The sequence below is a fragment of the Dysidea avara genome, chromosome 15 (assembly GCF_963678975.1).
Source record: "Dysidea avara chromosome 15, odDysAvar1.4, whole genome shotgun sequence".
In the NCBI taxonomy this organism is placed as follows: Eukaryota; Metazoa; Porifera; class Demospongiae; order Dictyoceratida; family Dysideidae; genus Dysidea; species Dysidea avara.
Window position 1 is genome coordinate 1,108,346 of NC_089286.1, and position 13,475 is coordinate 1,121,820.

The 13,475-nt window shown below is 37.7% G+C and overlaps 2 protein-coding genes across 3 annotated transcripts in view; one reads left to right on the plus strand and one right to left on the minus strand.

Annotated features, from left to right (window-relative positions):
* LOC136245645 (uncharacterized) overlaps positions 1 to 13,475 on the plus strand; it is an 85,705-nt gene that overhangs the window by 15,070 nt on the left and 57,160 nt on the right. The gene's annotated exons all lie outside the window — the stretch shown is intronic.
* On the minus strand, positions 7,198 to 12,763 carry LOC136245705 (uncharacterized). Its single transcript, XM_066037192.1, has 4 exons — positions 12,645 to 12,763; positions 11,950 to 12,003; positions 11,751 to 11,898; positions 7,198 to 7,704 (listed from the first exon to the last, which is right to left on the minus strand). The coding sequence occupies exons 2-4, from the start codon at positions 11,962 to 11,964 to the stop codon at positions 7,409 to 7,411; spliced, it is 459 nt and encodes a 152-aa protein (XP_065893264.1). The 5' UTR covers positions 11,965 to 12,003; positions 12,645 to 12,763; the 3' UTR covers positions 7,198 to 7,408.

A 13,475-nucleotide genomic window follows, 5' to 3' on the forward strand; every position in this document is an offset into this window, starting at 1 on the left:
TATATTAAATAACTTCCTACACACTACTTTAGTAGCTACTGTGACTGTTCTATTAGAGTATCTCGATCGAGACGCACACCGCGATAATTAAAACATTTAATTGTTACACAATCATTTTTCAAAGGGGGTTTCCGTGGAAACCTTTGAAACCCCCTTAAATCTGCCACTGATTGTTAATATGCATGCATGAGTACCAAATAGCTACATAAAGATGAGCTTTCACAGACTTTTAGGAAGTACTGCATGTCTTTGAGTATGTAGTGTAGTGGATTCCTATAGGTATTTAACGCTTTCAGGATTTCTGTGGTCATGCCAAGTCCATTAGTTGTAAAGGTGTAACCAAGCTAATTATCTATTTGGTTAATTCAAAGCCTTAATTTGCTTTTATAGCTGGCCATTAATTTTGTTTAGCTGGGGTGTGTATGAGTTTTGATGTATGTGTGTGTGCTGATGATGATATAGATAATTTGTATCTATAGACAGGTGTCACTTATAGTACAGTGCCATGCCAAAACATACTTGTAATTTATTTAAAGCCAAAAATATATTTTACTGCCTTGCAAGTCACATACCAAGCCAAACATACTTATTTGGTCATCTTTGTGTCTCCTGTACTTTAAGTTATGTTATCCTGCCATATATGGCTGACTTGGTAAGCTAGTTGAGTGGTTTAGGCCAAGAACTGTCTACCTTTGAAAATTTACACACAAGGTAACCTATCTGTGACCTCCTCTACTTTTACAATAAGTTTAGCCTTTTAAAGGTTAACAAATACAGTGAAATCCTCCCTACAGGCAAGTGTATATAATAATTATTAATATGTGTCACCAAGAGTTGTGTCCAAATGCTGTAACTATAGTCAAAGCCAACTATATGATAGGCTTCTGCATATGTGATGAATTTTGTTAAATAGATTGGGGATCATTTCAGTAAGTACTAATGCTAATGCTATACATGATAGAGTTTAGATTGCAATATGCAGCACAGGTACGTAGCTATGCTATACTTTGAGTAACTCAGCTTGGTGTTTGATGCTGGAGAGGGGCTTCATAGTTTGTTGTAGATATAAAGTAACAAAAATAAAGTAACAAAATTATCAAGGATGTTTACGTGTCGTGCTATTTGGAAAGGCTATGGTATGGTAAAACCTTATGATGAAAATTGTTTTTCCAAAGCCCTATAAATCTTGTCAGGATGAGCTACTAATCTTGTAATGTTGTGGTCTCGTTACAGGTGTTGACTCACAACAAGATGGTCCACCTGATGATAAGTGGTGCTAGCTCTGCAACATCTCCGAAGTGATTGGTGGTTACTTACAGTTGCCATGACAACACAATTTATGGGATGTTGAATTCTGTAGTCATCATGAACAACGCATATTATATTTCCACTTTATTTGACTTAATGTTTTTATCAAAAAACTCTTCCACAACACTTCATGCCTCACACCCACTGACTCTGTGAGACAGTGCATTTACCATGTGTGGGTGGTCGTACGCGTATTATTCATTCAATTGTGTTTCCAAGCAGTGATGTTCTATTAGAGTACAAGGAGTGTGAAACTTATACTTTGCCAGCAACCTGTCCAACTCAATTATTTAGGAAGCCATATGAGCCAACAGGGCAATTCTCTTCCTTTACAAATAAGTGGGTAATCACCACAAAAAAATTGTTAGCTTTGTATGATTTATTTAACAATTATATGAAATATTTACACTGTTTACTATTAACGCTGTTTATATTTTATTTATGAAGCCATGCAACTTAATTTGATAAACCACCCAACTGCTCCAGTACGTCACTACCTTTCTATACTACAATTATTATAAATTCTCTATCACTTGATATAATAAAATCATACATACTATATACATAATACCTTAAGGTGCATAAATTTAACGCATACTAAATTTAGCGATTTCATGTACTTGTGGATTTAGCGAGTACTAAATTTAGCAATTTTTTGATGACTATATTTTTAAAAATTCAATTATAAATGAATGTCGTTTATAATGACATGTGTAATCAGTCAAATGTTCATTGTAGGTAAGTGAGACAACGTTTCTACCGATAAACAGTTTCAAAAGGATCTTCTGGAGGAGGAATGTGCGATCCAACAAAAAGATCGAAAACGCCTGCTTTCTTCCAACCATTTATGATTATTTGTTGACCTCTTTCAGTTGTAAAGTGGTTATACATCTCAATAAGCCATTGTGCATGCAAGGGTTTTATCTTGCTTAAGCGCAAATCAACTTCAACATCATTTAAAGCAGCACCATTGTCAAGCTGATTCTTGACTTCCCTGCTGTAGTAAGTTACAAACTTCTTCCTCATAAATTTCTTTACTGATCCATTGACTGTGAGGTCTAGAGGCTGGAAAAAATGTGTCATGTTAGCAGGCACTGGCACGAGTTCAATGTCTTTAGCCTCAAGCTCTGCTTTAACAGCAGGTGTCATTTGACCTTTAAAGACATCCCAAATCACCATTGCCTTTTGTGTTTCAGGTAATTTAACTCAGCTCTTTTATTGATGACATATGGATTGATCACTTCTCGTATTAGTTTTAGTGTTTCTTCTTCATTTGACCAATGGGAGGGGTTCTGTGACAGGCAAAATCCACGAGGAAAACGGACATCACGTGGTTGACTTGCTTTAGTTTTCCCAGCATAGATGATTTGAAAAGGTAAAAAGGAACCAGCTAATGTTACTACTAAAGTTAAGGTTATGTTTCTTTTATCATTTAAACCTTTGACAGGCACATTTTTACTTGCACGCTGAGCCATTGTTTTCCTTCCAACTGAAACATATGATGAAGGGGTTTGGTCTGCATTTATCACTAGTTCTGGTGGAATTCTGTATTTGACTCTTTTGTCATTAATATCTGTAAGGTATTCTCTTTCACATTCACTGTACAGACCTTTTGGTACAGGCGGATGTGCTGTGGTACCGATTCGCCGACTGTATCCCATTCTGCGGTACACAGACTGTACCCATGTGCGAGGCATTTTAAATTTTGCAAGATGTGGTAGACTTGACGGATTACTCTCAATGAGTGCTGTAGCTGTTGCTCTTACAACATGAATATCAACAACAGAGCCTTTTGCCCGAAAAGCTTTCAGCAGTTTTATCAATTTTGCATCAAAATCCAATAGAATAGGTGGTCGTCCTTGAGGTTGGCATTGAATTTTACAAACTGGTTCAGGGTTTGGTTTTTCCAATTCTGACTCGACTACTTCTTTGTAGGCCTTCTTAAAATTTCGCACTGTACTTTCAGTCAAGGTTGGGTACTTTTTTAAAAACTGCTTTCGGGCCCGTTCATTCCCATTCTCCACGGCATACTTTCCTATCTTGGCTCGATCTTCGTCTGAGTATTTCAAATAAGTCCCTCGTGTACATCTCTGTTTCTTTTTCTGGCTACTCAAAATCTCACTTGTGTTGTTTACAACAGCTTCGTACTCGACTTCGCCAACCCCAATTCTCTTAGCCTCTTCTAAAGAAGGCATTCCATCAGGCATAGGTTTCTCTTGGGAACTGGAACTCTCATCAGGCCTAATCCGTTTGAATCCGAAACGGTAAAGAGCCATATCACATGTACAAGGTGAACTTGCGCCTGTAAAATCCTGTAAAACCAGTTAATGCAGGTAGGTAGCACCTGAAATTGATCAGACCACGTCGGGATCACGTGTATCCACAGATGGCTGGCGTTGCATCTAGCCCTATGTTTTTGCAGTTTAGTTTTCTTTGTGGACTGAGAGGATATCATGAATACAAGTTATTTTGGGCCCCAACTTTACATGAAATACTGCCAGCACGCCCAGAAGTTGGTAACCGTTTTGATCGTTTTGCAGTAGCAGGATACAGACGATTTGGCGCAATTAAACGAGTTGTTGGACACTTACCACGAGAAATATCTCGCTTTATGTATTTCATAATCGTACATGGAGCCACAGTAACTTGTAAAGTGACTGATGTTCATCATCGAAGATCACCTCTGATTCAGGGTGGTCTTGAAATACCCATCGAAGTAACTGTCAGCATGGAAACGAATGATCAAAATAAGCAAGCATTAGAGCTGTGCAGGAAATCCGTGCAGATGAAGTATGCAGAACCAGTAAATGGTGAATACGAAGATTTCACAGACCGAATCTTGCAGGCACTTCATAACGCTTATGATTTGCTGGATGAATCAGAAGATGATGAATCTGAAGAAGATGATGATGACTATGCTGAAGATCCAACTACAGGAAATACATAACCATGATTATAACAGTGTTTTTAATTTAACGGATATTTAATTTAGCGAAAATATCAAAATCGCTAAAATCGCTAAATTTAGTGTATCGCTAAATTTATGCACCTTAAGGTATAATAATCATGCGTACTATGCATATAAACATTCAAGACACTGTCACAATTTCCATGATGATAAGAGGTCTGAGCTGCATGAGATAATCCACCCCACATTCACCAATGGAATTCTATAAATTGAAGCATAAAATAGACTAGACGAAACATGAGAAAGAACTCACCCAGTGTAGCCAATATGGCAGATATAAATCAGGTTGATTGTTAACTAATATGTGTGGTAGCAATAAGTGACAACTCCCATCTAAAGAAAAGATAATTTGTATGTGTATCTGTATTGTTCACATATGTGTGTGTATGTGCATGTGAGTGTGCGTACATGTGTCTGTACATGTGTCTGTACATGTATGCACATAAATAATAACAAACACTGCAGTACACACAATTAATAATGAATTCATTACCAGCTCCCCTACAGCTACTATCACCTCTCACGATTCCAATATCACAACTGTGTTGAAGCTAATTTTTTACAGCTAGTCCTAAATCAAGAGTTTGGGAAGTGTAGCAGTATGGAGGAAATTGACGTATACCACTCACAATCTACTTTGACCTACACAATGATCCTGTATATAAAAATGGATACTCTGAATGTGTGCTTACATTATTACCCTTACATTATTACCCTTGTGTGTTTATATGTTTTACCAACATATAAACAATGATAATTGTTAGAGGTGTTTAGTACGCACGAAGGTGTGAGCAAAGAGCTGATAGCGGAAGCTACCAGTTTGTAACAAATAATACATTTCTTATTACTTGATTTTGACTTAGTAATTATTTTATCGGTTCAACTTGCTACTCCACAAAAGGATGAAGGGGCCCTGTGCCCTCCTCTGGATCCGCCTTTGAAATTGCTTTTACAGTTTACTGTATGATGCATGCCATCATGCTGGTATAATCAGTCTTGTGCTATTGCAGTGTACTATTATAAATCACAAGCAGGATCACATCATGTGCAATTACAAGTCTAACCTCTCAAAATTGTCATCGTGCTAATCCATGGAGTCCAGGTTACCTGATAGCTATTTCAGTACACATTGACGAAACCGAGGGGTAGCCAACGCCCATGCAAAACGCCTGAGTGGTGTACGAGAGTCCCAATATTTATGTATTTCAAAATATTAAATACTAGATGAATGCATAGCATTGAAGGGACAAGCCTGCTTTATTATAGTGTAGCTAGTTGCAAATTTCTTTGAAAGAATTCTTTACTAATACCATTTTGTGTACATGATTTAAAAGTAAGCTTGAATAGCTACAATTTTTACTGTATAGCTATGTCCACAAGGTTGCCAGTGCCAGTGCCTTTAATAGACTGTAGTGATGTTATAATTTCTAATGCTGAATTCTGAATCCTCACTTTTAGATGAAAGCACTGGACCAGGTGTTTATGCATGATAGGAAGCAACATAATATAGCTATCTCACAAGATGATCACAAGTTATGTGGCTATGTACACTACAGTCTTAATGGCTGATTTGCATGGTTTCTATGGTGAGCACTTGAACAGCTTATTGGTTGTGATCTATATTGCTTGGTTAGCACTTAGATGGTCTTTGGTTAATTTTCCTTTACCAATTTCCGTTTGGACGTACAAGACAAGCAAGCAAGCAAGCAAACAAGAAAATCTCCAATCCTACACAGCCAGTGTTTATTCTAGGATTTTACTTTTGGGGGGAATTACACTTTTAGGGGGTCAGGGAGTTAAAGAAAATACATTGACAGAGCTAAGTGAAGACCAAAAAAAAAGATCGTCACCATAAGATAACACCTATTCACCTCAAGCATAATAATATGCATGTATAATATGCATATTATGCATGTATAATATGCATATTATGCATGTATAAGTGATTGCGTAATGTCATATAACTGCATCTACTTTCATTATTTGACTTGTCATCTTTCACACCATGTTGTAATGACATACACTGTATTGTTACAATTTTTTGCATAATATATGTTGCTATGAGATTAATACTCATTGCAGCGATGATAAGTATATAACTTGTGCTAATGTGGAATTTCTTTATGGGAACTGGATACAATTGTGACCAGACTTGTAAAACCTTTTATACATTTTAATAAACTTAGTATACTATAGTATACTGTAGTATACTGTAGCTTCACTCGTGCACAGTTATGTGCAAGTTATGAAGTTCCCCAGGTCAAAAAATGGGTCCAACTTTTTTTTGCAAATCTTACTTTATTTGAAGTGCTGTGTAGATGAATTTTACTTTACCCCTGTAGCCTAAATTTTGTAGGTGTGAATATCTAATGCAACCTCTCAAATTTCAAGAGTAACATATTTCAGAATTAATTCCCATATATTATCAGGCAACAATTGCCCCTTCTGGACAATCACATGTATGGAAAACCATGCATGAATGCAAAATGTCATTTTTTAGTTTGTAGTTTTTGCAACAGTTGGCTAGCTTTTCTGCATGAGATTCTATGACCTATATACACTTTTGGAGAGATTATTTGGTATTCACATGAGATAGTCATTGATCTCATGACCCTACCTACACATTAGGGTAGTTCTCAAGTATTTAGTGCATCTATTGATGATTTTAATTAATTAAACATGTAGGTTTTGTCACTGATGGTGAATGGAATTTACTGTGTACTAAAGGGAATACAAGACCACTATCAGTGCTGCAGATTCAAGCTAATGTTAGAGCAAATCATTTCACGGATGGGTTTTAAGAAGTTATCCACTCTTCTGTACGTTGTTTTTTTGAATGTGCAGCTGTTTATAGCATAACGAGTACTATACGAAAAGTATTTCCCCATTGTTTGTATGCGTGTATGCAAGTGCGTGGATAGTATAAGGCATGAGTGATGTTCATAAGAATAATAATATTCAACAATTACATTCATTCACTGTATAAGAATAAAGATGCAATATGTGTATGCATGTGTATGTAATGTACGGGTACTATACGAAAAGTATTTCCCCATTGTTTGTACGCGTGTATGCAAGTGCGTGTATAGTATAAGGCACGAGTGATATTCATAAGAATAATAATAACATCAGTCACCGAAATGGTCCACATACAATTGCCTGTTGATGTATCATTCCCCGTCCGCTTGGTGTCATCATATAAAAGGTTCCACATGATACTGCTGCTGCAGTGCATTCTGATCCCCACTGGTAGAGGTTACTGAGTTGCCCCAGAATAGAACTGAATTCGTTCTGTTTTAACTGATGGTATAGCCCATCTTGCCTGACACCATTAAGATTATACACTCTGACTTCATCTTTTGCTACTCCGGTAATTATCATATCTAACCAATAGCATAGTGCTTGTTTGGACAGTGCAGGGGTTCCTCCTAGTAGCACAACACAGTAGTTTAAACTCCTAGTCTTGTAAACCAGTCTCTACATTTAGTTTGGGGAATTACAACTCATGATGGAATGAAATCAGAATATATGATGTAATCATTTTTAACATTAGCTGCATTGCATGAACCAAGTAGAGTGCATAGCTATAGGCTGTTAAGCAGTTCTGTTTCAATAACAGGTATGAAGTAGGCCACAGTAATATCATGACAAAGAAGCACACATTTAAAAATCTAGTGTTACTTGCATGTGGGAAATTTGACGAAACCCTGTTACATAAATAGTTGTATCGCTTCAATCCATTTTCGGTTAAGGTTAGAGCTGAGCAATAGTACAACTATCACTATTCACAAATTGATAGTAACTTTTATATCGAGTAACAATAGTATCACGATATTACTAGCAGTTATCAACCTCACATATACGACGCATGAATAATCCAATTACACACCACATATCTGCTTTTCTTACACTCCATTGGAAAACACCACTATGTATTACAGTTGTAATCTTGGTTGTGCACACTCCACTAAACTTTCACAGTTTCCTCAACTTCAACACTTATCACGTTTGCTTCTGTTATACATGTTTTTTGACTAAGCACAGATATGTAAGCACAGATATGGATAAGTTACCATGATTGTTACTCACAATAATGATTATCGATTAATCGCAACTAAATTTAGTAGAGGCAATGCTATTGTTAACGGCTTAATTCCCCAGACTCTCTAAAATATAATACTTTTCTCTATAATCAGTGTTGCACCAATATGCATATTTTCACATTTACCAACAACTGATTATTTACCCATTCCTGTACTGATATGCCAATATTCACTTATACTCTTTAATACTTCGTGAATTGCTATTTGCTATGTCTGGGGTAGTTGGGTAATTAATTGCATGGGCAGTCAATTGTACAATGTTTGCTACAGCTTTGCTGTTTACCCCTTTCAAGAAGAAGGAAGCCAAGTAGTTAGAAAAACAAGTAAGCCAACTTCTTACTAAGTGTTTTTATTGGGATTACAGACCCTTTGCGAAAGGCAATTGATGGCAGCCAATAAATATATGCCTGTTGTAGCAAACTTTTCGGGGACAAACCTAAAACAGTTATAGCAAATAAAACATTTTAGTTACCACTGCGTACACAACTTTCTTTACTGCTACGTGTTCATTACCATCAATAATGATTGATTGTGGGTTTTGGTTAATCAGCTAATTATTTCCACTTCATAACCGATACTAATACTTACAAAATTTGCCGTTACTGATTATTCAACCAACTATTGGTGCAATAATATTTTAAAGTTGGTCAAAAGTGACCCTTTTCCAACACCTGATTATTGCTTTGTGTTTGCTATCAATAAATCAGCTAAGCACCTTTGATACAATTAAGTCAATTGACTACAACATAACACAATACTGTTTGTTGCACTATAAAGCCTATTAATATATATAATATATATACATCAAAGAGGCTATATAAAGGGGAACAGAATATTCAGTTATCCACCCAACATCTATCAAGGTGGCAGTCGAGTGGTTGGCATGCACCCCCAACAGTGAGAGAAAAACAAAATAGCTCATCAAGTGCAGGACATGACTAAAACGCAGAACGGACTGGAAAACGGACGTCCCATTTCTTTCTCCACTAGCCGCATAGGTGTTGATTCGTGGGTAGCGCGTGTCAATGGCTTCTTGTGCTGACTATCACATTATGAAACGGCAATCGTGTGATTTTTCCGTACCATGCCCCCTACGTTTCGAAGCGAGTGGATTGATTGCAGAAGCACTTCTCGCACTGTTCTTCGTACGTATCGCTGTATAACGGACACAACATAGTTGAAAACGAACTAACGTTGCTTGGTAGTAATTGATGGTCAGGGCACACACTGAGACGTGTAATTATTTGATTTGCCTGGCACCATCCGTTTCTTTGATGCAGTATGCAAGGGGGTTCACTGGTCATGAATTTACAAAAAGTTAACAAACAAGTATAAGAAAAAAATATGAATTTTAAATTTGAATAGGGATTATAGAAATAAAAAGTAGTGAAACAAGGGAGATCACCTACACCTGCAGCCATACACATTTAATCCCTACTTCAGTCATGTAATGTAGTATAGCCATGATCCCTACTTAAATTTAAAATTCATAATTTTTCTTATAGCTACTCGTTATTATAAAGCACACTGGCTATTTCGCTTCGTTTTCGGCTATGTTCTGCGCGTTACGCAGTCACGTATTGAAAATAGTACATGGGGCGCCTCTACAATCAGCTCACTTCAACGTGGTACAAAAATTACGCCCATTTCATCCTTGCATGAAGTCAGCACAAGAAGCCATTGATGCGCTACTGCGAATCAACACCTTTTCGTTAGTGGAGAAAAGAATAGGGACACAAAGGAGGACAAAAGTAACTCCATGATGCATGCACTGTAGCTCCTTTGGTTGGTGAAAAGGCATGTCTCGGGTCCAAGTGACGTCTAACAGTGAAAAAATCAAGCCTGTAGCGTTAGCCATTGTTGAGTTATGCTTGTCTGAACGCATCAGTTAGTTAGTAAGTATGTAAGTCAGTCAGTAAGTCAGTAGAAAATTCCATTAAACAAGTAGAAGGAAAAATTAGTAATTTTAAGTTCGATTAGGGATCATAGAAATAAAAAGTAAGGAAACAAGGGAGATCGCCTACATCTGCAGGTATATACTAGTGGACATTTAATCCCTACTTCAGTCTATATATCTCTTCATGGCTAGTTATACACTGAATTAAGGATTAAATGTCCACTAGTATATACCTGCAGATGTAGGCAATCACCCTTGTTTCCTTACTTTTTATTTCTATGATCCCTAATCGAACTTAAAATTACTAATTTTTCCTTCTACTTGTTTGTTAACTTTTTGTAACATAATTATGACTGGTGAACTCGCAAATACCACTTCAAAAGCAAGACAAATGTTTTGTGTAAGCGCACACCCCAACTATTAATTATTGAATAGCTAGTGCTTCGTTTCCAGCTATGTTCAGCCTATCACACAGCGTTATTAATGAGGAGATTACATTAGAAGCGCTTCTGCAATATATCGAGTCCCTACGGAAAATTTACGAAAGATTCACTCGTCAGAATGCGCGCCCCATCGATAAATTAGTGGAAGTTATTGTAGCCATTACGCTTCATTGTTAGCTTTGTTCAGCCCGTTTCACAGTGTTGTAAACGGAGGACATCGTGAGAAACGTCTCTGCTGTCACTACAGAAAATATGGGTGATTTAGCCACCGGGAAGCCATTAGCGCTGCCACGAATCGACACCTCACATGTCAGCAAAAAGAAATAGGGCACAAAGGAGAACAAAGGTAACTTTGGTAAGTTCATGATGCACCCCTTGCATGCACTGCGGTATGCCAAAAGGCACCAGTCGGGAAGAAGCGACGTTCAACAGTGAAAAAATCAAGCCCGTAGCCTTAGCCATTATCGAGTTACGCTTGTCTGAATGCATCAGTAAGTTAGTCAGTCAGTCAGCAGAAAATTCCTTTAAATAAAATTTTTTTCAAAATTCATAGCAACTTTTCTGAAGCATTTTGGGCTGACACTTTTGGGCTTGATTCTACCTAAACAATGCTGCCAAGGTGCCATGAAGGTATTGTGAGGCTGATTTCTGGTGAATATTTTTTTGTAAAAAGGTGCTAACCTTGTGGATATAGTATTACCATACTGTATGATAAATTTTTTTTATAATAAAAATTTTGTAGCAACCCTACGGAAGCATTTCGGGTCGTTCTGAAGGCACGTTTAGGCTTGGTTATACCTAACCAATATTACCAAGTCCTCGTGAAGGAATGGTAATGATGGTTTTTGGTAGATTTTTTTCATGGGCCACGTCCAAACCTTCCTGATCCCTACTATACAGTACTACCGTACTGTATGATAGCACTAATAATTCCAAACATCATTGAGTGATTGATGTGTAAATCAGGTCTTGCTACACACGATTATCTAATATCTATGAGTCTACGAAAGGCTAGTTCAACTAATGCCTACCTCGTGCAAGTGTAGGAAGATTCTGGAACGGTGGTAGCCCAATATTACCCACACTTGGCATCCCTAAACACGTGTCAATGTCCGCATCACTGGAAAATATTATCGTTATTCCAGGATCTTGATCTTCATTGGACTGATCATTAGATTCCTGCAACAGAAAATATGCGGAGGATAAAAAAAAGTGATCCCAGAAACATACCATGGAATCTTCCATGTTGTTCAAAATGGCCAAGGTTTGATCCAAAGTTCCAAACTAGATGAGCAGAACAGATGAATGTCCATACATAATACAAAATAGGGTACGTAAACACACAGTTGGGCTGAAGCAACATCTAGAAAAACTCAAGCCTGTAGCCTTAGTGGGTGGGTGCTTGTTTCCAAACAAAACACACACACACACACACACACAAAGTAAGAATATTGCCTAGCATTGATTGTAGACGATGGAGGTACAAGAGCAAATTCTTTCGACCTTAAAGTGACAGATAAAAGAAGGTCAAGGGAGATTTTTAGTAGCCAAACGTGGGTAATTATGTGGGCACTTTACCTCATCAGATCGCGCAGTCATGCGCACACGATCGAATTTACAATGAGTGAAGATAAAACATTGCCTTTAAAAAGTACAAGTACTGGTATAGTGGATTTTGGTTGCGTTCGAATTTCCCATATTCCGTATTGTTTCTTCACTTTTAAAGCCTGCGTAGCCATGGAATCAGCTTGTGTAGTACGGTAGATCTAGGAAGATCGTTAATGAGCTGATTGAGTGGCTACCAGGCGTTGACAACCGCCAAATTACTTGAACACAACCAAAATCCGCTGTACAGGTATTTAATTTATTTAATACATTGGCGACAGTCATACATGTACATAGATCTATAACGCGCGTAAGCTCACCTCTACAAGAAAAACCTTTAATAGATCGTGAGTTGACAACTGCCAAATTAAGATCGTGAGTTGACAACTACACTGGCAAACAGTCTTGTAAAATGCAGCGAAAACTCCGCACCCTCTAATAATGGGTTTTACTCTTTTCACCACCTTTCATAACCCTTACGTAATATTAAGCTCAAAAGCATCCAGACTTCCTACTGTAGTTGTTGCTCTCTCTCTTCGACTTTAGGGCACGCATCTAGTAGTTGCCGCGAGTAGTCGACTTTAGGGGATGCGTCCAGTAGTTGCCGCGAGTAGTAGACTTTAGGGGAAGCGTCCAGTAGTTGCCACGAGTAGTAGACTTTAGGGGAAACGTCTAGTAGTGTTAGCGTTAGGGTTAGAGTTCAGCTTTGGTTTCTTCTTCACCTTTAGGGTTAGGTTCTTCTTACTATATACAGCTTATTTCGTTAGTCACATTTATAAGATACAAAAGAAGGGAATCAAGGGAGCTAGCAGCAGTAGCATAATCGGTAGCACACTGGACCATCACACTGGGATCCTGGGTTCGATCCCCCTTCAATACTGCACTATATTTTTCACCTTTTTGGTTCACCATTTTTTGTCTAAGTTCTGTAGGGTTATGAAATAGGGTGAAAAGAGTGAGACCCCTCTAATAATGGTCAGCCGTGTTTCTCCGCGTAACTGGCACATTTTCATAACGAAAAAATAGAACATTAGGAATTACGGAACGGGGGGTTGCGCGTGTATTAGAAATAATTTTTACAATGGTTCATTCTTGTTGTGTTCCAGGCTGCAGTAACGATTCCGTGAAGAAGCCTGGTTTGTCGTATCACC